The sequence below is a fragment of the Rhinatrema bivittatum genome, chromosome 7 (assembly GCF_901001135.1).
Source record: "Rhinatrema bivittatum chromosome 7, aRhiBiv1.1, whole genome shotgun sequence".
NCBI classification, from domain to species: domain Eukaryota; kingdom Metazoa; phylum Chordata; class Amphibia; order Gymnophiona; family Rhinatrematidae; genus Rhinatrema; species Rhinatrema bivittatum.
The window spans coordinates 215,439,957-215,467,691 of record NC_042621.1 but is presented as its reverse complement, the minus strand read 5'-3'; the positions used below and the strand labels follow the sequence as shown (position 1 = coordinate 215,467,691).

General features: G+C 41.7%; 1 protein-coding gene across 1 annotated transcript in view; it reads right to left on the bottom strand.

Moving 5' to 3' along the window:
• PTEN (phosphatase and tensin homolog) overlaps positions 1-27,735 on the bottom strand; it is a 251,174-nt gene that overhangs the window by 7,137 nt on the left and 216,302 nt on the right. Inside the window, exons 6-8 of the mRNA XM_029609813.1 lie at positions 26,558-26,699; positions 23,626-23,792; positions 5,687-5,914 (exon numbers count right to left, since the gene is read on the bottom strand). Of these exons, the coding sequence (XP_029465673.1) occupies positions 5,687-5,914; positions 23,626-23,792; positions 26,558-26,699 (537 nt within the window). The remainder of the gene's footprint in view (positions 1-5,686; positions 5,915-23,625; positions 23,793-26,557; positions 26,700-27,735) is intronic.

Sequence of the window (27,735 nt, the reverse complement as noted above, 5' to 3'; positions counted from 1 at the left end):
TCCCGTGACGTGGGCGGCTGAAATCCCTTGTAGGTTTGATTCTGCTCACGTCATTAGGGGTTCTATTTTCAGGGACTCCTGCTGGCTCCTGGGTTCCCCCCTGGCGGTTGATATAGGCCACTGTTGTGGCGTTGTCCGATATGACTGACTGATTTGCCCCAGAGTCTGTGGCTGAACCGTAGGCAGGCTAGTCTGACTGCTCGGGCTTCCAGTCGGTTTATGTTCCATGCCGACTCTTCTTCATTCCATTGCCCTTGAGTAGTTAGCTCCTGGCAGTGGGCTCCCCATCCCTGCAGGCTTACGTCCATGGTGAACAAGGTCCATTCCGGTGGGGATAGGCTCGTTCCCTCGCTCAGGTGGGCTTCTTGTAGCCACCACTGTAGTTGGTTCCGAACCTTCGCCGGTAGCCGGAGGGAGGCGGAGTAGTTTTGAGACATCAGGTTCCATCGAGACAGTAAGGGCCGCACGTGGGCCCTTGCCCACTGGACAACTTCTATGGTTGATGCCATGAGTCCGAGGACTTGGAGATAACCCCACGCCGTGGGGAGAGTGGAATTCAACAATGCTCGTAGTTGTTCCATCAATCTCCTCCTCCTTGTCGGGGGGGAAGGGTGACTTTGTTCCCTTTGGTGTCTAACCGGACTCCCAGGTATTCCAGGCATTGGGAGGGCTGCAGGTGGCTCTTGGGTGTGTTGACGACCCACTGAGGTTCTGCAGTAGTTCATTGACTCTGGTGGTTGCCTGCTGGCTTTCCTCTGGCGATTTTGCTCTGATCAGCCAATCGTCCAGGTATGGATACATGAGGATTCCCTCTTTCCTCAGTGCTGCCGCTATTACCACCATGATCTTGGTGAACGTTCGGGGAGCCGTAGCCAGCCCGAGCGGTAGGGCCTGGAGCTGGTAGTGATGGCCCAATATCGCGAAGGAACAAGTATGGAAGCGCTATTCTAAAATGATATTCAAAGTATATATTACTTTAACTTTTCTAAGAATGAAAGCACTTGGAAATAATTTGGTGATCATAACATGTATGCATCTCTTGCAAATTCACTATTTAGCTCTAAATTTAGCATTCTGGAGTTTCAAAATTGCAAAGCAATCAGTGAACTCTATAAATCTTTCATGATATTTGAAAATGCAATTGACATAGTCAAGAAGATATTGAAAATCCAGAAGTGTAGTCCTAACAGCATCAAGAAGTACAATGAAAGGATAACCATTTTCTCTAAATCTTCTCTCCAAAATAAGATTGTCATCATGTACCAACCTGAGCAGAATATTCTAAATTTTCCATATTTTAAATAAATTGAAATATGCTACAACAAGCAATCAGTTATCAACAGGGCAAATTATACTACTTGTACAAAATTTAAATTCTAGCAAAATATGCAATAAATTCAGACTATCCATGCGAGCTGTATAAAGCTATAGCAATCTTAGGAAGATCCTGTTATAACCAAAATAATGAATGGATATATTAATTCTTAACTTTGTGTTAGAAGTGTTTAGTTTCCTTTCCTTACTTTGATAATTTTCCTGGGGCTTTCAGGGTTTTTTTTCAACTATAAATAAGCACCCATGCCTTAAATTAAAACAAGACTGTTGAGATCTCTACATATTTTATAAGAATTGTATAATATATTTGATCTGCATTAACAGTTTAAGCAATGTTCATCTTTTATGCAAAATGTCAATGTATTGATTTAGAAGTTTGGCTAGCTTGAAACAACCCTTGCAGACTTATTGCATTAAAATTCAGTACCATACAATAAAAGTGTTGTAGCTCAGCACATGTTGAGAGACCTGTTCTTCCCTTCCAGAGTCAACTCTCTGATAAGCTTAACAGACGGTTAAAGAGATATGACAGAGAAGCAAGTCAGTCTTGAGTTGGGAAGGAAACTTCTGTAGGTATTTTCACATACAGCATTTCAACTTAGCTGAAAATCTCTTTGAGCATAAGAAAATTTATCATTAAAGCAGTGAACATATTCCACTGAACAAAGACTTGAAAATTTTAATTTAATGCCCTAGATCATAACACTATTATCGACCCAAGGCACTACCTTGCTTTAGCACAAGCACAATGACAACTACAGCAGGAGAACACTTGAGGCAATGTAAAGCAGGATGTAACTTCACACATGGGTGACGTCATCAGATGCAGAAAACTTGAGACAAATATTCTTGTTTCTTTCGCTCTCAAAAGTTGACTCCGCTTCCACTGATTGTGGGAGTGAAAGTGATGTCGAGTTTGTCCAGTCTGGAATAGTGAATTCCGGGCAGATAAGTTCTTTGAAGTGAGATGGATATTCGGTGACTGTGATCCAGTATCTGAACTGCCTGTTCGTAGAGGTTCCATGAAAGGCTCCCTCTTTTTTTTGGAAAGAGAACAATGGAAGTTGGATTCCTTGGGAATCATGATTATCTTTCTCTTGTAGGGGATCATGAAGGTTTTGTGCAGTGTTTGTTAAAAAAAACAACCCAAAAACAAAAAAAAATAAGTCGACAGAGCTTGTGTCTGAAATTCGTTGAGAAGCTGCGGTATTAGTTGGGCTTGAGGCCACAGTGCAGGTGGTGGATATGCAGGCACGTATGCGGAACTGCGCAGATGGGTGCCTTATGTGCCCCAGAACAGTTAGACCATGCGGAGAGTGTGTGTCTTCGGGTGAGAGAGGAAAGCTCTGCCATGAGCTATGCGATGCAGGGTCCTATGAACTGCAGTATGAATAGGCTGAAATATTGACTTTTTTTTTTAGAATAGGAATCCTAAATTGTCTAGGCAAGAACAATTTGCAAAGAAAGCTCCTTAGTAGCGTTGGAGCGGATGGCACTAGAGGTCTATCGTCTAGATAGGGAAGTATTACTCCCTCTGATGAGAAATGGTGCGGCACTATCAGTACCTAGTATGTGGTGAAACCGTAGAGGAAGAAGCAAGGTCGCATGGAAGAATCTTGTATGGGGCGGAATGGTTGCCCGCTTGAAAAAACAGAGATAACATGAGGTACTGGGGTGTATCGATATAAGGGTATATGCCTGTTTCAAAGACAGTGCGATTCCTGGGATGAAGGACGGAAGAATGGACTTGAGTCATTCTGGATGTATTAGTATTACGTTTTTTTTTTTTGGTTTTTTGGGTTTTGTTTTTTTTTTTTTTTTAGAGAATCTGGTAAACTTTATCCCAGAGGTGATGATGATGGCCTTATGATTTCCAAAAAATGATAGGGGTTTTGGGGGTTGAGGATCTGTAGGATGCTGCGGCTGGCAAGGCGTCCTAGTATGCTGATGTGGTGCGTGTTGTTGATCAGCTTGTTGCTTTTATGGGTGGTAAGACGGAGGCTTATAAGAGGAGTACGGCTTGAAGGTTATTTCTTCTTTTTTTTTATCCTCAGTAGAGAGCAGAGGCTGAATATTGACGTCGCAATAAGATGGACGTTGAGAGATGATATGAAAGGAACTACTGTTTTTTGTTCCCGAGGGTTTGTGACAGTATCGGTGAACTGAATTTCGAAGTGTCTGGACGACCTGGTAAATATGCCCAGTTGTCGTGAAAAACAGTCTTTCCTGGCGCTAGCACTTAACCGTGGCAGATGTATGGCAGCCCAGGCATTTGCTGAAGTCTTAGAAGAGATTTTCAAGCTTTGGAGAAAAAACGGCAATCAGGAAGTGCCCCCTGCTTTTCTCGAGGTGAAGGTGTTGAGGCAAGGCTTGTTGGAAATGTGATTCCTAGAACCTTTCGATTATTAAGATATGTGCGATGCAAATTGGTGGTTGCATGCAGGGTGTAAGCCTGTCCGATGAAATTACTTTACCTCTTTTTTTTTTTTTTAAGTCAGCCATTGATTTATTCTCAGTTGGTGGTGTATTGGAATGGATCCTGGAGCATGAGACTTTTGCATCGTCGACTCTTCCCCTCCAGAGTGATGTGGAAGGTGAACGGTAGTATGGAAAGACGAATCTTACATTTGAACTTTAAGCCGATGCTAGGAAAATATGTTGCAGGAACAAACAAGGGAGTCTTCCAGGGATTTTCCATTAAGGTTGTCAACTGGGAATTGTGGTAGGGTACTGGTTCAGTACCACCACCAAATCTCTGATATGCCCAGTAGCCCTGTTCGTGGAAGTGGAATGCAACTGGTGTTTATGACAGTACTGGACCAACCTGTACCGACTGCATAGGTGGCATAACCTGCTCAAGGACAAACTTGGCTCCAGTATGCCCGTCTCCGTCGGTAAAAATGTTTTTGTTGGGGGGGGGTGTTGGTGCTCCATTTTCTGAGCTCCGGCTCCCCCGCCACGAAACAAGTTTGTTGTGTTTTTTTTTTTGTGGCAAACGCCTTGGTGTTAAGCAGGCGCTTGGCGGCCATAATTGCGTGTGCGAGGTCGGTGAGCTCTGCGCTCACGTTGGCAAGTGCTGTGCCCTCTTTAAAATTGCAGTGGATGTGTCGACGCTAGTAGTGAGGCCACGTCTCCTCTGCATCAATGCCTTGCTCCCGCACGCATCAGTGGGTCGGGGGGGCACCCTCCTCAGAGTCTTCGCTCCCCCACTTTTACCCCCTTTTTAAAATTATTTTTTGTAGCTTATTTACTTATTTTTTGTAGCTTATGCCCATGTCGGGCTTTCGCGCTTATGAGGGCTGGGATATGAGGGCCTCTGTGCACTTGTACCTTTGTCAGTCCAGGAGCTGGCGGGTGCATCAGCGCATCCTTGGAGGTATTGGGAGTAGCCAGTAGTCAGGCTTTGGGAACGCCTTTGCCCTTGATGTGCTTTCAATGTGCCGGCAAACACGCATGAACGCAGCCGGGCGCCGACGCGCGGACACGCCGATGCACCGGCGGACATGCCTGTGCATAGATGTGCTGGCGTATTCATTTCACCTCCTCAATTTGGCATTGATGCCACGGGAGCTCGATTCTGTGCCGGCCCAGTGGGACTCTGAGGCTACCGAGGAGATCAGCTAGAAAGAGGGGCGCATGGCCTGATGGGAGTCCTCAGAGACAGGGGATTCCCAAAATTGCTGCCACAATGAAGGAGGGATTGAAGCCTCAGGTCAGCCTGTTTAACTGCCATGAGTCGAGTGACTGTGGCATTAGCGCCCCTCCCCCGGGTTTCACCGGCCCCGGGTGAAACATGAGGCCCACCGAGAGGTTGAAAGTCAATAGGCTGGAAGGGGGGGAGGGGTGGCCCGAGATGTATGTTACAATCTCGTAAGGGCAAGTCATCTGAGGCAATTTTTTTTTATTTCCTTCTTCTCTTTCTTCTGTTTTCTTATCTTGATATGTAGATATATTAGTTGTGTGTTTTATTAAGTAAATGTGAGAAGGGAGAGCTCGCGCATGCAGGTGCGTGGAAAACCTTTGACTGAGGAGCCTGAGATGATCCTGTCAGGATACAGGAGGGAGGGAGTGACTAGCTAAAAGACTTTGCGAGCTCCGCCACCTAGTGGCACGGAGGATGTACCCATACAGCATGGCTAATTCAGCTGCTTTTCTACGTGAAAAGGAATGGGATAAACAGTGGAAGATGTGAAGGCAAAGCCTATGATTTATGTTATTCCAACAGGAAGGAAACTGAGCAGACTTAATGGGCCTCTCAGATCTGTTCTGCTGTCATATTATGTTTGCATATGCAATTAATTAATAGCATTTTATAGTCTACCCATTCAACTATTTTTCTGAATTTACAAACCTTGAAGTTTGGAGAGAAGTATCTGTTGGCCTTGTCTTTATTAGCCTTGTCTAGATCATTCTTTGTTAATGTGAGAATAAGATATTCCTTGTCATTATCTGAGCGCTCTGTACTGTAAATACCATCAAGTTCTGATTCTCCAAGTAAACTCCCATTCTCTACTTTTTCTGAGTAGTCTTCAGGTCCTGGTATGAAGAATGTGTTTACCCAAAAATGGAACATTTTATCCTGAAAAACACAAAAAACCCAAATTATATAATCTATGAGATTTATCGATATAAAAATTAATTTTGCTAAAATGCAATATCATATTGGCCTTGAAAAACATTGGTGTCCTAACAGATAATGTATTTGGTAGAATTAAACAAAATAATGCAAATATAAAACCAATAAGGCATGAAATTTAAACAATGTTAAATCCTTAGACATTTAAAAAAACATGTCTTGAGATTGTTTGCAACAGATGCAGAAAATATTTTGTAAAAATATAAAGATGGGATGTATATAGCCTGAAAGCTCATGTATAGTATCTTTAGATGCTATTAGAACCTACAAGAATCTAGGTTTCTACATGACCAACAGGGTACTGAAAATTTGCACAGCGAAACTTAAGGAAAATGTCTCCTTAGGTTTTAAAATATTTACAACATTTGTTTTATACATCTGACAGTTTCATTTAATGTGAACGTAAAATGAGGAGCAACACACTTATACCAGTTATCAGATTTTTGAGTCCTTTCCCACTTATAAAGGAATCAAATTTTTGTTCATGCTATGTTGCATATATGCCGTATTTTCCGGCGTATAAAACGACTGGGCGTATAAGACGACCCCCCAACTTTTTCAGTTAAAATACAGAGTTTGGAATATACTCGCAGTATAAGACTACCCCTCTTCCAACGCATTCAAACATTCACAGCAGGAGGGAGTGACTCGAGGAGCGAAGGCGCGCTGCCCGATTGGCCGGTGCTGGGCAAAAGGGGCTTGCCGAAGCAAGCCCCTTTTGCTCAGCACCGGCCAGAATGAATTTTTTTTAGTGTCCGGTGGGGGGAGGGAGTGACTCGAGCGAAGGCATGCTGCCCGATTGGCAGGTGCTGGGCAAAAGGGGCTTGCCAAAGCAAGCCCCTTTTGCCCAGCATCGGCCAATCGGGGAGCGAGGGAGCGGAGAATGAACTTTTTTTTAGTGTCCGGTGGCTGGGAGGGAGTGACTCGAGCGAAGGCACACTACCTTCCCTTGCAGAGCAGAACGAAACAAGGAGGGGTGGCGGTGAGATGATCTGAAGCTGCTTGCTCCGTCCTCGCAGCACAGAGGTCAGCGCTCCACAAATGGTTCCCGTCGCCCTAGGCAGCGAGCGTCCGGTGGGGGAGAGTGTGACTCAAGCGAAGGCACGCTGCCCGATTGGCCGGTGCTGGGCAAAAGGGGCTTGCCGAAGCAAGCCCCTTTTGCCCAGCACCACCCAATCGGACAGCGTGCCTTCGCTCGAGTCACTCCCTCCCCCCTACCGGACGCTGTAAAAAAGTAAAAAAAAGTTCATTCTCCGCTCCCTCGCTCCCCGATTGGCCGGTGCTGGGCAAAAGGGGCTTGCCGAAGCAAGCCCCTTTTGCCCAGCACCACCCAATCGGACAGCGTGCCTTCGCTCGAGTCACTCCCTCCCCCCTACCGGACGCTGTAAAAAAGTAAAAAAAAGTTCATTCTCCGCTCCCTCGCTCCCCGATTGGCCGGTGCTGGGCAAAAGGGGCTTGCTTCGGCAAGCCCCTTTTGCCCAGCACCGGCCAATCGGGGAGCGAGGGAGCGGAGAATGAACTTTTTTTTTACAGCGTCCGGTGGGGGGAGGGAGTGACTTGAGCGAAGGCACGCTGCCTTCCCTTGCAGAGCAGAACGCAACAAGGAGGGGTAGCGGTGAGAAGATTTGAAGCTGCTTGCTCCGTCCTCGCAGCACAGAGGTCAGCGCTCCACAAATGGCTCCCGTTGCCCTACGCAGCGAGCTTTACACCATCCTATACACCAGCAAATATTCGCCCTTTAAGACTACATCCGGCGTATAAGACAACCCCCGACTTTTGAAAAGATTTTCAGGGGTTAAAAACTCGTCTTATACGCCGGAAAATACGGTAGTTTTATATTCTTTACTATACAAACAGTAACATCAACAACTTAAATTTACCACACTACAGTAATAAAGATACAAGATAATGTTTATGAACAAATATTTCTAATGAAAAAAACAAGTCTCAGGTTTACACAATCCTTAAAATTATTACTTCATTCAAATATATGAAATCTCCAGTGAAAGATCTTTACATACAAGACCTCGTAACAGGCTCTACAATCGCTTTCATAGCCTTTACTCTAATCATTGGTCAGTTCAAATATTTTGAAAGAATTTTTATATACTTTACATATTAAAGACAATACTTATCTCCCAGTGCTGATCGGTTCATATAAATCCCACTGTGCAAGGAATAGGAACCCCATAAACATTTCTATCAATTTTTTAAAATTCAGAAAGCACAAAAGAAGAGCATTAGACAAAATGTGTTTACTGGTTTCATTTTTTTTTTATTATTATTATTAAAGTTTAGCTTCTCTCCTACAGCAGCACTCTCAAATCACAGGTCACAGAAGAAAATCACAAAAGAAAACCAGATCCGAAAAATAAAAGCTAGAAATACAAGCCAGGTTTCAGTATGCTTTTAGGTAGAATTAACAGAAAGTTGTGATATCAATTATAGCTTGTGAAAAATGTTTGTGTTTGACAGCATTCTCACATATGTAAGCTGAAAAATTATTTTCAAAACATTAGATTTTGCAGAATCCCCTGATTTTATAATAGCTTTTTACTTCTAAGTAAAACAAACCTGGGGACCACTGTCCTGACCCTTAAACTCAAACACTGAATGCAATAACTGAAATTTAAGTATGAAAAGTTAATAAATGAAGCAGTAAAGACTGGCAAGTTGTGTAGATACCAAAGTAAAAAAAAATATGTATTTATCTTCCATAAATGCCATATATTTTATGTATTTATTTATTTATTTATTTACTTTTATATACCAATTATATCAGGCATGAACTAGTTCAGTGGTTGTACCAGTGTGTTGGGACACACTGGTGTGACACCAAGAGGTGGAAGGTGTCTCACCAAAAATTTGACATAGCAAGCCTATACTTTGTGTAAAAGCTACATGTGTCTACTGCTTCAGGAGAGGAGAGCGGGGGGAGACTGGTAATTGAAATTTTCCATCACTGCTCCCTGTTGCTGCTTTTCCCCCTTACCCTTAGCAATCACTACCAGAACCAGCACAAACCAGAAACATTGCAGGTTATGATGTATTTATTTTTATTTATTTAGATTTATACTACGCTTTTCACACTTTTTTCAGTGCTTCAAAGTGGATTACATTCAGGTACTGTAGGCATTTCCCTATCCCCAGAGGGCTTACAATTCTCCCCTTCCCCATCAGAGCTTCTTGGGGTTTCAGTTTTTCTCTGTATGCTTGTTTCTAATTTATGGCCTCTTATTCTGTATTAGGTAAGGGCCAGCCTGTATTCTGCATGTTTGATAGAGGTGAGGGAGTCTGCTAACTAGCATGTAGCTTCTGTGTTTCTACAGCAGTGTGGCTTGATTTTCCAATAGGAATTGTATTGTGTTCTATATTGCAATGTTGCCTTTTCATAGGAAAGGTTGCTGTTCGAATCCTCGGTGTTAGTACTCTTATGGTATGCTATATAACTTCTAAGTGTCTTTTTAGCAGGTTTTCATCTTATTTCACAAAGTGTCTGGCAAGGGAGGGCTTTTGAAGTGCTGTTACTGAGGGGACACAAGAAACTGAATTTTTTTTTTTGTATGGCAAGTTGAAAGGGAAAGTTCCAAACTCTGCTCTGCATAAACTACAGAAGAGGTTAGAACTTCTTTAAGTTGCCAGTGAGATGCACAAAAGTTTGTCTGTATCATAAAACTGTATGTAGCGTATCAGACCCAGATTTCTCACTAATGAAAAGCAAAAGTTAAAACGTTTCTGAATAAAATTTAGTAACTTTTTACAAGCAGTTATTGATATGAAGGAATATCTTTTTTTTTTTTTGTTGCAACATTTTAAATAAAAGCTGCTAAATGTAGTGAGTAGTGTTTCATGCACATGAGCATCATCTGTCAGGTGTGTCATGATGGAAAAAAGTTTGAGAACCACTGTACTAGTCAATTCCCAGCATTATTGCAATTTGATCGTAAAACAAGTTGCCTACTTGTAACAGGAAGTCTCTGAAGACCAGTCACATGTGGGTCATGTAACCATATTTGGTGCCAGACAGATTCAGTCAGAATTTTCTGGAAAGGGCAAAAGATTTCACTGCTTATAGCTGGTAGTGCCTGCCTTGCCACAACTCTCCAGTGTTACATATAAAAGCTTGGACTGGGGAGAAAAGATCTGTGTGACTGATGAATCCCTCAAAGAGACCTAGAAGAATTGCCAGCCCAAATCTACTGGAAATCTAACACATTGTAGGCAGGAACGTGGAATTTGGGTGGAACATCACCCTATTACGATAAGTAGGTTTTAAGGTCAGACTTTGAAGGATGCAAAAGATATTCAAGCAGTTTTTGAGTGGGATGAAAAAGGATTTACAGCAGAGATCTCACCTTAGATGGTAAACCTCCACTTAAAAGTATAAGATCTTCCAGTAGATTCCATTTTAGAGAGAAGGATGTCAGAGAAAGCAAGATATATTATATCCCTTCAACATCCAGGCTGAGAGACAAGAGAATGAATTTTGGGATGGATTAGTGGTCCCTGGCTCTGCATGATCCAAGTTGGGTTAATTCACAACTTGATTGGTTTACTCAGGAATAAGACCCAAAAAGTAGAAATCAAACCTTGGCCAAAGGGAAGATTGGAGGTCATAGCTCCCCAGCCCATTCTAAGTTTTATCAAGATATTAGCCAGCAGAAGTACAGTAAACTACAGGTAGTAGAAACGACCTGTCACCCAATGAAGGTATCTCATTTCTTCCTTGAGCAGAAAACTATTTCATTTCATACATCTTGATCCATGGACCAGTGAGGAAGTCCAGATGCTAAGATGTCATCTCGTCCTGCCAGGTGTGCAGCTCTTAGGTTGTCCCATGACAGATACCGTTCTAAATACTGTCAGTTTCATGAGAAAAGAAGATGGAACCTATGCCTCCAGGATTATTCAAGGCAGAACAGGACCACCTTGTTCTCTGGACTAGGACAATTTTGTTAGCCACTATAAAGCTTTTAGAATATGCAAAACTGTCTGTACCTCCAGTAGGCTAATGCGCAACCTTTTTTCCTGGAAAGATCAGGTGCCCTGGATACAAATCCCTTGTAGTTATGCTCTCCAGTTCAGGATACAAGCCTTTATGAGAAGAATTTGAAAGCATAAACCCCAGGTAAAAATAGAATGCAGGTGTCACCAAGACAGTTTTTGAACTCCTCTGTGGCACAGATTATCTCCTGGAGTCTTGTTCTGCTAGGATACTAGGATCCATTGGGCTTATCACATATGGAGATGTTCTGTAAGAACATAAGAAATGCCATATTGGGACAGACCAAAGGTCCATCAAGCCCAGCATCCCATCTCATGTGATGATCAATACAAATCACAAGTAGGATCCCAAAGAATAGGCCCAATCCTTCTTGCTCATAACCAGGATAAGTAATGGCTTTTCTAAGTCCAAGGGAGTAGTGAATTGTAGAAACTATAAGACTCATTATTTTTAGCAAGGGCTATCCGAAGTATCTGCTGACAATTATTCCTTCCACTGCTGCAGTCCTACTGGAGGAGAGGTAAATCATGGCTTGAGTCAAATCTACAAGTAATATACCATATACCTGTGTGTGTGTGTGTGTGTGTGTGTGTATATATATATATATATATATATTTGGGTATACTGATTTTGAGGTTCAACTTAAGTAGTAAAAAATTCTTTTATTAGATGATGGTATGATGTATAAAAAAAAAGCAAAATTGACACTATGTTATACTTTCAATAAAGCATAATAATTTTTAACTAAATGATGAAGTTGTGTGGTTAAAGCAAATAAGAAGTAATAGTGCTTTCCTTTTCTCCCCAAAGATTTTGGTTTTGGGGGTTTTTTTTTGTGTGTACATATATATATATATTTTTTTTTTTTTACATTTTATTGTATCAAAATTCTAAAATGTCACAATACATATATACATCAAATCAATTCCACTCATCCAATCACTCATACACCACTCACTAACAAAAATATTATTACATATCATAATTTTACAAAAAACAGATACAACTTAACATACATAAATCGATAGAATCACAGCTCCATTAGTAGCCCTATTAAAATACAATGTTCATATTTTTTCTATCTATTCCTCCAAGGAAAAAAAAGATACAATCCTTTCACTCTTCTAAACATTCCTGACAAGGGACCCTTGTTTCACCAATGGTTTCATCAGGGGATTAATTCTCATCATGTAAAGAATCACCACATTTCTATACAAGAGCCATTTAAATTCCTATCCGTCTGTCTACTTCAATCTTCTTCAATCCCTACTCTCCAATCTTTATTTAAAAACCTTCTCCCCAAAATCTACTTACAAAAAGCACACATCGCATCATTTCTCAACTTCAAAGTATACATTTTCCATACGCAATCATTAGTGGAAAATAAAGGAGTTTTTCTTCTTTTTAGCTTCCCAATGCTACACACAACTTCAGCACAACACTGTCGGAGTCCAAGTTAAAAAAAACGCAGCGGCTTTTCAGTCAAACCTAGCAAGTTCCCTATAAATTTCAATTGAGCTGTTGCGCTCAGTTTAGATTTGGGGTAGTCAAACCCAAGTTATTGTAGCACTCAGATGATGCTCTGCATGCATTTGTTTGCTCCCGCCCAAGATTTTCTCTTGATCAGTTAATCGTCCAATTAGGCAAACAAATCCCCTGCATAATCTGCACAGAAATATTGTAATGACTGCAAGACATTTTGTAGAATAACAGTGGGGCTGAGGTTAGGCAAAAAGGCAAAATAAAGTACTGAAAGTGCTGCTTTCTTACTAAAAATCTGAGATACCTCCTGTGACATGTTTCTATATTTATCTAGTTTGCACATCTGCCCAAATAAGGAGAAATTACTACTTACCTGATAATTTCCTTTTCTTTAATGAAGATAGGTGGATCCACACCAGTGGGTTATACACCTCTACCAGCAAATGGATACATTAGCCTGCCAGTATTCTCTGTAAAAGTCAATTGTGGACAAACTAACAAAATTTGATTATAAACAGACCAGCACTCAGCTAACAGGAAGCCACTGAGCTAGGACAAGGAATGTAACAACACTAGTCTAGGGACTGGATTCAAATTTACCAGTAACCCCGGGAACACAGGACGACAGTACCACAACCATCCAGGCAGCCAAGGGCAGGAAGGCGGATCAATCTATCTTTATTAAAGAAAAGGAAATTATCAGGTAAATAGTAATTTCTCCTTTCTTAGTATTCAGATGGGTGGATCCACACCAGTGGGATGTACCAAAGCTACTCCCAAACAGGGCAGGAGGCTACCCACGGTCCGATCAATACACCACACGTACAAAGGATGTGTCCTCCTGGACCTACACATCCAGGCGGTAATGCCTGAAAAACGTATGTAAGGTCACAGCTCGGTAAATCTCGACAAGAGACAATCTAATCTCTGCCCATGACACTGCCTTTGCCTCTATGGCCAGTTTCTTTTCAAAACTGTAAATATAATTTGAATTATGTTTGCTTGAAAGAAAATATATCCATATTTTCATCCATTTTCATTTATTAAACTTAAGTTTAGGCAGAATTGTGAAGTAATTAGTGTTTTCCTTGCACAAGTAAGGTGGTTGCCCAAAAATATTCAGGCAAAACCTGAAGACCTGGTTCTTCAAACACGCCTACACCTAATACTCACACATTTACCCTCACCCCACCCCCCCAACTCCCTTCCTCTCCCCTTCCCTCTCCCCCCTCCTACTTTCCACTTCCTATCTACCCCCTCCCTTTCTACCCCCTCCCTTTCTACCTCCTCCCTCTACTTAAACCTCCCTTAAAGTGAATCTTATCAGGACAACATATTGTATATAAAAAATTTGTTCCCAACCATGTGTATATATACCTCCTCTAAGTGTGGATACCCTCCTATATACCAGATTCTCCCCCGCCGCCCCCCCCCCCCCCCCTTTTTAGATAACCTCTTGCTCGTATCCCACTTTGCTAATTTCTACTTGTATAATTTAATCTGTTATTTGTATGTTCTTAATGTTCCTTATTTAATTATGCAATAATTGTAAAGCCTGTTGCTAAGTTCTGTTATATGTAAACCGGCGAGATGTTCCCAACGTTCGTCGGTATATAAAAGTTATTAAATAAATAAATAATAAATAAATAAAACAGCTTTTCAGTAAAGCTGAAGAAAGTCAAATCTGTTGAAATGCATGCTTCCCATTATCGACTGTCCTCTGTAAACAAGCAACCTTAATTGATGCACATATGGAAATATGGAAAATGTTGGAGGAAATGAACCACTCAGCCACCTAAGTCTACCCATTTGTATCATTCTGCTGTCATCAAGATCCTTTTTAATCACTGATCTCCAGCCCTTGCTGTGCCTACCACTGAGGTGCCTTTGTGCCTCTTCCAGATTTGTTTCCTTCTGAATGTATCCTAGAAGATGACAACAGATAAAACCAATTGCCCTATCTAGTCTACATAGTTTTTCTGGCCTGTTCTGCTATGGATATATCCCAGCTGCCAGATATTACTGCTTATCCAAATAAGTTTGTTTTCTTCTTTGTTTCTCTATCAACTTGAGAGGATGAGCATATTTAATCTAAAACCCAGGCCCTCTCAGATCTCATTTCTTGCCACTGAAATGAATAATCTAAGCAGCTACCAAAACTAGTGGAAAAAATATTCTCGGTCATCAAACAGGATGATCAGCAGCACAAGTGGCCGATGTCATTTAATGGCTGACACAGAAAAGTGTTCTCAGAGCTTGGAAAAGCTTTTCTGAGCATGAGCAATGTTACTGTACAGTCACTGCCATATAAACCAGCTTGCTATACTTTTGTCTGCTTACGAACGGACATGCAAGTTTTTTCTAAGGTTTTTATGTGGCATTTTTAACTTTTTCTTATTGAAATTGCCTCTCTTTTTGCAGTAGGCTGCATCTGTTGTCCCAGTAGTTTCCTAGTTAGGTGTTTTTGGCAGTCCTTTTTTTTAACCTTACAGTTGGAATCAGAGCTGAGATCTGGGGCCGTGAGCCTTGATTCCCAATTTTATATCTTCCTCCTCTACCCCACCTCCAACCTACCTTGTCCGGTTACTTCAGCAATCGTCCCACGCCAGAGAACATGTACAGTGCCTCCATTTTTCTAATTATAGATCAGTTGCCAAAATTCTGTTTCTGGCTAAGATCATGGAGAAAATTTAATGTCTAATTAACATCTTTTTTTTTTAGAGGAGGGTGAGGGGCTGGATAATTCTCAAGCAGGCTTTTGGTTGGGTCACAGTACTGAAATTGGGTTTTCTTTAAATGATATCTTATGCTGGGTTAAGAGAGGGGAAGAGGTTTTTCTGGTTTTAATCGGACCTCTCCTCATTGTTTGACCTAGTATACCATTCTATTTTACACAGGTATGAGTCAGTGGAGATAAAAGGGCAAACACTGCAGTGGAAAACATCATTTCTGTCTGCGAGATCAGCTTCTATATATGTCAAGGAGTCCTAGCCATCTATTCTGTCTGATAGACGTAGTGACCCCCTAGGCATCACTTGTGTCTCCTTTGTTTAATATATTTATAAAGCCTTTTGGTATGTTCCAGTTGTTAGGGCTACAAGGCTATTTGTATGCTAGTAATATCCAGCTCATAGTGCCTTGGCAAAAAAAATGCCTCTGAAGCACTTTCTCAGGTTAGTGGTAATTTATCTATCATCACTGACTTGCTAATGCAAAATAAGGAGGCCTTAAATTCCACCAAAACAGATTCTTAAAAATGGGCATACTGGGTTGGATGCAGTTCCATTATCTCTTATTACTGAGTCAAATAAAAGTGAAGCCAAAGCCGCTCCCCCACTAACAGCTGGCCTATCACAAACCGGCAGGGGCCATTTAAAATTGCGACGCTCCCCGGGGCGTCGCGTGCCTGAAGGAGCGCGACCTAAGGGACCTGCCCCTTAGAGAACCACTTTGTGAGCCCCAGGACCCAGGACAGGAGCCACCCTCCACATACATCCATTTCCCATTACCACAACACTCGATCCGCCGTCACCATTCTTCCAGCCTCTTCCTGCCTCTTCCAGCCTCCATCCAGCATTCATCTAACCTCTTCCAGCCCGCATCCAACACTCATCCAGCACACATCCAGCCTCTTCCAGCACACATCCAGCCTCTTCCAGCACACATCCAGCCTCTTCCAGCACACATCCACTCATCCAGCCTCCTCCAGCACTCATCCAACACTCAGCCTCCTTCAGCATTCATCTTCCTTTTCTTCCTCTTCACAACAAGAAAAATACTACATCACCTCACAACCACCAGCCATCTCAAATATCGCTATAACACCCAACATGTTTCATAAGAAAAGACAGATACCTGATAAATATCCCCCTCAAGAAATATATCAAAAACATTGTTATATCTCACCTTCTCTTATAAACATCCAATCCTTAACCAAAAGATTCATGTTAATATCAGACATTCTTCAAGAAAAATATCCTGACTTCATCGCCATAACCGAAACCTGGTTTAAAAATACTGACCAAGTAATAACAAACCAACTAAACAATAAAACATATGACATATTTTCAATCCCATGTAAATCCCGCAGAGGAGGGGGATTACTCCTAATCATAAAAAAACAGTTCTCAATGAAAATGATCCCACACTTCCTCCCGAGACAATATGAAATATCCCTCTTCAACTCAGAAAAACTGCAAATATGCCTAGTATACTGCCCTCCCAAATTTCTGGATAACGAAATCTCCCCCCTCTTAGAATTCCTAACAACAAACATCAGTATGAAAAAGCCTACAATCATACTTGGAAACTTCAACCTCCACACAGACACCAGCCCCAGATCGCAAAACTGCGAAACCATGCTTGACATGCTATCAAGTTTAAACCTCAACCAACAAGTGAACAACCTCACACACAAAGCGGGCCACACACTGGACCTGATTTTCACAAATAACTTCTTTTCAGACACATCAATAGCATATAAACCAGTCCCATGGTCTGATCACTACCTCCTACAATGCAAGACACAAGCAAACATCAACATGACGACAAAAACAAATGAATCTTTATCTTTCAAATACCGACCACCCTTCCAACCCAAGATTCTCCAACAAGAACTCAGAAAACAATTAGCAAATCTAGATCTATCCAACAAACGCCGCCATACAATCCTGGTTCCAACTTACAGAAGAGACTCCATTGCCATAACAACGATCAAAAATATCGAATCATCAATAACCAAAACAATAACAAATCGTAAACCTATCCCTCACCGAAGGAAACTACCCAGAATGCCTAAAATCAGCAATCATCAAACCCATACTGAAAAAGAACAACCTGGATCCTGAAAACCCACTGAACTACCGACCCATATCAAACCTACCCTTCACTGCCAAAATCATTGAGAAAATCATCCACTCCCATCTCAGCGACTACCTTGAAGAAAACAACATCCTACTACCCACACAATTTGGCTTCAGGAAACAAATGAACACAGAGACACTACTGCTATCATTAAACGACACCATACTCAAAGGTTTCGAAAATGGACAAAGCTACCTTCTAGTCCAGGGGTCGGGAACGTTTTTGGCTGAGAGAGCAATGAACGCCACATATTTTAAAATGTAATTCCGTGAGAACCATACAAGACCTACCAAATTAATTTACTACAACCCCCCACCCTCCTGACCCCCCCCCCCCCCCCCCAAGACCTGCCAAAAGTCCCTGGTGGTCCAGGGCTCGCAGACAAATCTAATAAAAAAGTAAAAATCTAACAAAACCCCCCACCCTCCTGATGCCCCCCAATACCTCCAAAATTAATTTACTACAATCCCCCACCTTCCTGACCCCCCCAAGACCTGCCAAAAGTCCCTGGTGGTCCAAGGAGCAGTCCGGGAGCGATCTCCTGGACTTGGACTGTCGGCTGCCAATAGTCAAAATGGCGCCGACGGCCCTTTGCCCTCACTATGTCACTGGGGTCGATCAATGGCAGCGGTAGCCCCTGTGACATAGTAAGGGCAAAGGGCCATCGACGTCATTTTGATTACTGGCAGCTGATGGCCCTTTGCCCTTACTATGTCACAGGGGCTACCGTCGCCATTGGTCGACCCCAGTGACATAGTGAGGGCAAAGGGCCGTCTGCGCCATTTTGACTACTGCCAGCCGACAGCCCAAGTCCAGATCGCTCCTGGACCCCCGCTGGACCACCAGGGACTTTTGGCAGGTCTTGGGGGGGTCAGGAGGGTGGGGGGTTGTAGTAAATTAATTTTGGAGGTCTTGGGGGGCGTCAGGAGGGTGGGGGGGTTTGTTAGATTTTTACTTTTTTTTATTAAAGATTTGTCTGCGAGCCAGATGCAGCCATCAAAAGAGCCACATCTGGCTCGCGAGCCATTGGTTCCCGACTCCTGTTCTAGTCCTACTCGACCTATCAGCAGCCTTTGACACGGTAAACCACTCTATCATGATTGAATGACTATCAGAAATTGGTGCAAAAGAAAAAACCCTACAATGGTTCACATCATATCTATCACAAAGAATCTACCAAGTATGGATCAATGACACCCTTTCAAAAAAATAAACTTAGACACCGGAGTCCCCCAAGGCTCCGCTCTATCAGCGACACTCTTCAACATTTACCTGCTTCCGATATGCCACTTCCTCTCAAACCTTATCTGACCCACTTCATATGTGCAGATAACATTCAAATATTAATCCCAATAAACAACTCATTGGAAGAAACCTACAATAAAAAAAAGCCACTTACCTAAACAAAATAAAACAGCTACCAACATGAAACTCATACTAAACTTCGATAATACTGAAATAATAATACCCGATAGAAAAAAACACCCCTCAACTACCACCACTAAACCTAATGAACTAAAAAGTGGCTCTCTCTCCGGTCAATCATGCACGCAACCTTGGAGTCATAATTGACAAAGAACTTTCCTTCAAGAACCACATCACAACTAAAATCAAAGATGGATATCACAAACGTCTAGCACTACGTCAATTAAAACCTTTCCTCTCCCCCAATGACTTCAGATCAGTCCTTCAACTACTCATCTTCTCCAACCTGGATTACTGCAACTCCCTACTATTCAATTTACCCCTTACCACCATCCGACCACTCCAAATCCTACAAAACGCAACTGCAAGAATACTCACCGGATCCAAAAAACATGATCACATCACTCCTACACTAACTGGACCTTGGTAATTTGGCACTACTCTTCCAGGAAGGCTTGGATTCTCCCCCTAACTGGAGAGGTCTACTGTAGAGCAGAGATAGAGAGTCAAAAATTGGACCCTGGCTTGGTTTGGGTCTGTGCCTTATGCTGGAAGTGCTCTTACTAAGGAGCACGAGCCAGAAGCTGCTGCTGCTGAGCCAGAAGAGATGGGAGCCGGTATATCTGAAAAGACTTTAATGGGTGTCTTTGGCAATGCGACCTCTTATAAGAGAAGGAACATCTCAATGAGGATGGCTGCTTGGGTGCCATCAAGAGAGAATGGACTGATACATTTTGTTCTTTTATTTGTCTGACATTTCTCTTAGCTTTCATGGATATCATTGCGAATATTGCTGATTCTTAACCATGCCATGTCAAGCTCTAATTGAGGCTTTCAAGGTACATGAGATAGCATTAAAGGAGTCAGACTGAGCTAAGATGTCATATACACTCATCTGCATCTAGCAGCAGCAAAGGATAGTAATTTCTGTCCTCAGGTTGAAGGTGGGAGGAAATGCTTCAACTTTTATATGCAATTGTATAGGTACTGAACTATATAAAACTGGTGAACAGAGATTTGAGCAGTCAGCATTGAGCTCTGAAATACCTTCTTGCCAAAGTTATCTAGTAACCTGGGATTCTTGCCTGAAGGTGAGTTTCAATAAATTTGTCTTCTTTGCATTTTTCAGGGTGGACTCCACAATGACCAAATGATGAGATAATAGGACTAGACCAAATCCACGTGATTTCTTCATTTAGATCTAACTTTCTTGTTGTAGGAACTTGAGAAATGGTGTTTTCCCACATTCTCATCTGTAGCTGACTGATGATAATGTGAACTGGCAGAGTCGCTGGTTCCAATGGAGCATCCAGAAGTTGAAGAAGTCCAAAGACCTCCACCCAGGGTTTTTTATCCTTGTGTACATTAACTTAGAGTGCTTTTCCCAATTTTTCTAAAATCTTGGCAGTCTTCTTGAGGAGAAGTATGTCCTGGGAGGTCTGGAAACGGGTCAGAAAGTATACCTGTTGAGCCTTCTTCAGATCCAAAGGCACAGAAATGCTAACCTAGGACCCCAATGGTTAAGACAGTGAATATGGGATTTTCCTTCAGTTGTCTCTGAAGGGAGTAGCCCTGACCTACAATCTCTGAATGGCTTGACTCAGCTGCAGTCGAACAGGATGATAAAATCCTCTTAGCAGAGGCTCTGATATGTTGCCCCTCACAGGCGAAACTGGGAATCCCTGCTACAGGTTTGTTGAAGCAATATTGGAGATAAGTGCATGGATGGTATCTTCTGTCTCCTTGGTCAAAGAGATAAAAAAAATAAATAAAAATTCTCCAAGCCCGCTATTTGGTTGAATGATTGCTGTGTCCTCTGTACTGGCGTAGGTAGTGGGATATCTTCACTGGAGACAAGTATAGGTTCTTGTTCCTGAATAGGAGGCCAGTTCAAATCAAATGGCATTAGCGAACATCTAAGGTTTAGTGTTTCAAGACATAACTCCTGTGCCTTAAGTCTTGATGTGGTAAGGACTCTAGTGATGGGAGGAGGTAGCGGCAATATCTCCTCCTGCACCTGATCCTGGCCTAACAGCATATAATTGTGTTGATAATTCTGCATCATGATGTTGGGTCCAAAGCTCAAAGCTGTGAAAGAGTAGGGGACAAATGCTGAGAAGGCGCTGGGTATTTCAAAGCCTTTGATAAAATTGACTTTGAATGCCATGAGCCTTGCTTTGAATGTGTAGAGTCTTGTTGCGTCAATGAAGCTGGTGCAGAGTGGAAGTGCGTCACTGATGCATGCGAAAGCATGAGAACTACTTGCATGTATTGCACCCCGATGCTGTATATCCGTGTCTTGTACACTGAGGAGCCATGCATTGGCGGGACTGAAGCACCATGCCTCGGGACCAATGCACCATGCAGATGGTATTGATGTACCACATTTTGACTTATGCTTCTTTGCTGGTTGCTCAGACGGTCCTGCAGACTGATGCCGCTTCTTCAATACAGGGCGGTCTGCGCTACTTGACCCCCGAGGCTCCAGTCTATTGTATGGAAGCGGGAGATTTGAGGGGCTCTTGCTCAACTCATGACCCATAAAGGCAGACAATGATGCACTGATGGAAGAGGATCTACTGTAGTTTCTGAGGCTTACGTACTTCCTCCATTTTTTATGCCCTGAAATGTTGAGTATGCAGGGACATCCATCTGCAAGCGAAACAATTCATTTGGTTGTGGTCCGGACCCAGACATCAGTAACAAAGCTTATATCCGTCTGTCAGGGACATTATTTTATCTCAAACACAGCTTTTGAAACCGCTCACGGGGGGCTTTTTCTTTCCGGACATCTTGAATTTCTCTTTTTTTAATACAGCACTGAAAAGTCCTGTTGTGTGTGCTGCAGAAAAAGTGAGGCAACTGAAAAGATATTTTAAAGAAAACTTGCAGAATTCTTTGCAAAAACACTGGAGAGATTGAGTACATGCCTGTGCTGTGCAAGGATAAAAAAAATGATAGGCGGCTCATGAGGCAACACCCACACAGGAATTCCTGAATATGCTCAGTAGAGCTTAAAGTTCTACTAGCTAGGAGAGACAAGTCCATTCAATGTCACTGGATGACATCACCCACTTATCATGGCTAATTCAGCCTGCTTATCGACGGAAAACACGTATTTACTTGGAAACTTCTGCTTCAGCACTTGTCCCTCCCCTCAAGTTTGTTTGCTAACTTTCAGGCCGATTCAGTAGGGTGCGTTCAGCTGAGTGCACTGTTAGCTCCCGGTTTGAACGTGCGTTTTCCATGCGCTATTACCCCTTATACAGTAAGGGGTAATAGTGTGTGGAAAACATGCGTCCAACCTCCCTGAAACTAACAGCGCCCTCAACATGCAAATGCATGTTGATGAGCCTAGTTAGTCCCGTGCGATACAGAAAGTAAAATGTGCAGCCAAGCCGCACATTTTACTCTCAGAAATTAATGCCTGCCCAAAGGAAGGAGTTAATTTCGGCTGGTTTTCTGTACACCCTCCAACTTAATCTCATAGTGATATTAAGTCTGAAGCCCCAAAAATAATAAAAAAAATATCTTAAAAAAAAATAAATCTGCCCACAGGTTGGAAGACGGATGCTCAATTTTGCCAGCATCCGTTTTCCGAACCCATGGCTGTCTGCGGGTTCGACAACCTGGTAAAATTAAGCACTGGTTGTCAAACCCGCTGACAGCCGCTGCTTCTGCCAATAAGGAGGCGCTAGGGACGCGCTAGTGTCCCTAGTGCCTCCTTTTTACCGCGGGTCCTCATTTGCATAGAGAATCGCGCGCCCAGGAGAATGGCCTAGGCGCGCGTCGGGAAAGCAGGGCGCTAACCTTGGATCGCCGGCTCTCTGCGCATTTTACTGAATTGGTCTGTTTGTCTCTGCCAGTTCTATTTCCCTGATCCTGCACAGCATGGTTTGTGGAGAGTTGTGCAGATAGGGGCTGCAAAGCAATGTGGGGGAAGAAAAGAACAAGAATCATGCCACTAGCCAGGGGCCTGGGCTGCTGAATCTGGCAACCTTGGCAGGTCTGCATGCTTGCTCTCTACTTCCCTCAGCTCTATCCCCTCCTTCACAGCAGAGACTGATGCATGCACCCAATGCTGTATGTGTTTATCTCTCTGCTCTTCCCATGTTATCCTGTACTAACTTCAAGAAAGACAGGTGAAAGCATTCCTGTTAATCCTCTAAATTTACCTCCTCTTGTGGGGGGGGGAGGGGGTAGAATTGGATTTACGGGACAGCTTGCTCTCTTGTCTGGGGGAGAAAGAAGCTTGGTCCACACAACACCTTTGCTTTCTTGTGCAGGACAGGAGGGAGTCTATCTGTACAGCACACACACATCTAGGAGCTGCTGAAAAATGGAATTCAGCTATGTTGCCTCCCCTCTATGGACCATGTGAGGTGCCCTGCAATGTTGTCTAGGCCTTGGCGGTCTCCCTCCAAAGATGCACTGCAAAGAAATGCCACCTGGTGCTGCAGCCACTTCTTCCTGGTGAATTAGGGAGATGGCAGCTGTAAGGGTGGATGAGACAAGGGATGGGATGGAACAACAGGATTTGCAGATCACAGAAGGATGATTTCTCATAGGTCCATACAATACCGGATGTCTTTTTCTGGGAAGGTAGGTGGGTCAGAAAAGTGTGCTCAGCAGACCAGATTTGGCCTGCAGGCTGAAGCTTGCAGATTCCAGTTATAAACTATTCTCAAAACAAAACATGGTCTTAAAAAAATTAAGGCATCAATTTAGTTTTAAAATAAAATTAATTTACTTGATAAGAATAAGCATGACAAATATTTCATTCTTATGACAACCAGTGGGAAAACTTGTGAGATCTGTAAACCAGTAAACCACCAAAAGAAAAGGAAACTTAAAAATATGATTAAAACAAAGAGCAAACCTTTTTCATCATCTTGTTCTGTTTGTGGAAGAATTCCACTTTGATATCACCACACACTGGCAATGGCTGAGGGAACTCAAAGTACATATATTTGTCTTCACGTCTTGTGGGTCCCATAGGAGAGGTGTAAATCTTCACTTTTAGTTGGTAGACCACAAACTGGGGATCTGCATGTTCAACAGAACAACGTCAATGTACAGGAAGTGCTTTTAACCGACAAAAAAAAATCTAGGTCAGCTATGGAGCACAAAGGTCATTCTTAATCAAAATTTACAGTAAATGTACAACTAATTAAAATGTTCAACATTATAATTCTTGGCAATTGTCAGTAATTTTATTCTGCCTGCTGCAGGATTTACTTGAAGATTAGAAGATGCACTAGCAGTTAAGATTTGTTATGCCAACCATAGAAAAGTAAGTAGCTGAGACTAGCAAGCTGGATCTGTAAAAACACTGGACTACAATTTCTTGCTTTTCAAATTGATACTGCTGTTGATATGAGACTTCATGATCCCCAAACTAATATACTACAGTGACTGGCTCAGCTGGACACCAACCTATAGCTCTAAGAACATGGTCTATCAGAAGCGCAGCATATATATATATAATGCTGTCAACCTTCCCGCAACAAGGAAACTGGAAGTTGCAAGGCAAGTTACTCAGCATCAAAACCACAGACACCTCTTGTGCCACAGTCAGCAATGAGCATTATTTCCATGTCAAAGAGAGTTTTCCAACCACCTACTAGGATGCCTGGATTTTGCAAACCGTTCCTAAGGAACTACAATGCAAAGATAATGCCCATGCATTTAGCCCTATTCAAATTTAGTACTAAAAAATCCATTTGGAAGTGAATGATCCCAACATAAATCCCAGGTACGTTTTTGCTGCTGTTAAAAAAAAAATAAATAAATAAAATAAACTTGCAGAGAAATTATGCATTAAGTTTTAAATCACAACATGAAGTGCTACAAAACAAATGACAAATTAAAAAAAAAAAGTAGACAAAGAAAATCTATATAAGAAAGGACTTGAGCTAGAACAGTTAAAGTACTACATGAAACAGCAGACAGGTTTAACTTTTGCCACCCAACCTCATTCCACTTAGAGAACCAACATAAAAATGCATTACTAAGGAAACTTTTAAAATAGATAGAAAATGTTCCATTTTGCCCATTCTAATTATTAGCTTGAGCAGTAATTTTGTTCACTACTGGGTTTCTGAACAATTTTCAGCAGATGTATAAAACCAAAGCAGTGACACAATGGTGAACAGGAAGGGAGGAGAACTTCTACATCAGTACAAAAAAGCAATGAAAAACCACAAAGGCCAGAACCTTCATAAATATTCTTTAAAAAAAAACAAACCAAAAACAAACAGTTGCAGTTTTCACCCATTTTAGCTACATTAAGACAAAGTTAATTTTTAACTAAGGAATGACATAATGCTATAAATTAATGCCACATTAGATATGAAACGATGTACTAAAATGCAACACATCTTAGTAAAAATATGTGAAGATTTTGCTTTGTACTACATGTCTAAGCAGTGTGGCATGCAAATTAAAACTAACTAAAATAAACATATGCCTTTTTATTTTAATAGAACCATCATTGAAAAAAAGATATTAGAGTGGAGGAGGATAGGTTATCCTTCTACCTGCTGAAATTTAATTTTTCTAACAAGAATATATTATGCTTTAAATTTCACTGCCATGCACTACAGAAGCAGCTCCAATCCTCAAGTGCCACATAGCGGTCTAATTTTGCGGATATGCACAATTAATATGCATGAGATATATTTGCATACAATGGAGGCAGTGCATGCAAACATATCATGTATATTCATTGTGAATATCCTGAAAACCAAACCTGTTTGCGGCACTTGAGGACAGGAGCTGCCTACACCTTTGATATATAACACACACCAAGCCCCATTACCTATTTTAGTAAAACCAATACTTAAGAAAAGCCTTGTATTACAATAAAAAAAAATACATACATTACAATGATAACATGGCAAAAGGCAGCATTATAATTCACTGAGTCACTTCACAGCCAGACAGCAAAGAGCAATAATCATGTTTTTTCTTTTTAAAATTAATTCCATTCTATTTTATGCTGTTCTGAAAAACGCCACCTGTAGGTCTAGGCCAAGGGTGGATTGTCATTGATTTCTCTCATCCTGTGACCTTGTTAACACAAGTTGGCTTTCCACACTGTGTAAGAATTTTACTTCATAATTATTACAGTAAGTTATTAAACTGAGTGCTTAGAGTCATTTTCTGAACAAAATAAATATAGCAGTAAGAGCTTAGAACTTTCAGATTACAAATGGCTGAAATGTATTAATATAGAACGTCACACACGAGATGATATATATTGTATATTAAAACAAATCCACTACCTTCAACAAGACGCAATGCATCCCAACAATATCACTTTTGCAATTATGAAATATATTCATGAAGATTTTCTAAAGATCTAAACTGCATTAAGATTAAAGAAGAGATTCTACAGTTAGGCATACAAACTCAAAGTCAATCACTGCCTGAGATTTCCATGCTTACATTATGAAGCATGACTTCAAGTATAACATATCATAAATAGTTATACTATAAAATGAATTATATGGAAATACGATATGGAATCACTTGCTGGGAGCCAGCCCATGAGGCCAGTGCATGCCAAAGACCTGGCCTCATTTCCAGTTAAGTCTGGGAAGTTGCTCTTAGAAACCAGCATCCTGCACTTGATGTTACAACAACCGTGAGGTATCTATAGGGAAGGGATATGGGAACAAACTGAAAAAACTGGTAGCAGCGTTTCAGATTCTTTGATGGGAGCTTAATGGGAAGGGCATGGAATAAAACAACCCCCAAAACAAACTTTGCAAGGATAAGTAAACATGAAGACAAGAAGCAGTACTTACTACATGTTCCACCACTGAACATTGGAATTGTTTCAAACATCATCTTATGGAACAGCAGTGCCACTGGTCTATAATCCAGATTCTTCTTCAACAGATAGCTATAGTAAAACACATATCGCCTTTGACTGGGAATTGTTACTCCCTAAATAAAGAGAAAGTAGTTCACAGCTGTTAAAAAGAAATTTTAAATCCTAAACCACTATTTTTCTGCAGCACAGTTTTCAAAGTTCCACGTTATCTGTGGCAAATTAATAAATGTTTGCATAAATTTACACAATATGCACAAAAACAATACTTGACAAATTCAATTTAATATTTTCATTTCACAAATAAAATATTTTTGAGCTGGCCCTATGGCTCAAGGCTGCAATGCTCCGTGTTGTGGTGAGGGGGACCAAGTTTGCTCTCCAAATGGAGCCTTGCAAGTCTCAGCATATCAGAGATAGTACATTCAGGCCCAGAGACAGAGAGGAAATGGCTGCTGCTCCTACTACACTGACAGCTCCTATTTTAAAGGCCTAACTGTGGCATTAGAAACAAGACAGCAGAAAGAGACCATGCGGCCTATCTAGTTTGCTTATCCATACAAAACTGAGAGACTACATTGGAGATGGTACCCTTCCAGCCCTGGGGTCACTCAGGTATGACCTTCTGGGAAAGTAATGAGAGAGATCTCAAAATGCCAGTAAAGGGCACAAGAGGGAAAGATGACCTCTTCTCCACCCCCCGCAACAACCCCACATAAATGCTAATATTGTGTGCTAGTGCAGTGAGATCCAGGTTCTCATGGATCCTCTTCTCCTCCTCTAAAGTGAACTTTTCCACCACCCATCAGCCTTTCGCAATCGTGCTGACATTACACAATTCAGTTTTTCTTTTGAGAGCAGCAAGATGCTGACAATAATTCTAAGCTCTCTCAGTTTACTTTGAGAATGTGGTGTGTTACAGCTCATGCAGGAAACAAAGCAGGGAGAACATAATCCCATAATTTTCCTGCATTAGCTCTAAAGGCTAATATTAAAATTTTCTATTTTACCAGTAAGCACAATACAAATCAATTTTTTGAACGTCAAGCATCATGGGCAGTGAAAGCCCTATTTCTTTTTGCCATTTAGTACATTTGTCATCAATAACTTAGGTTGCAAAACATACTGTACCCAAGAATACTGAGCAAATAT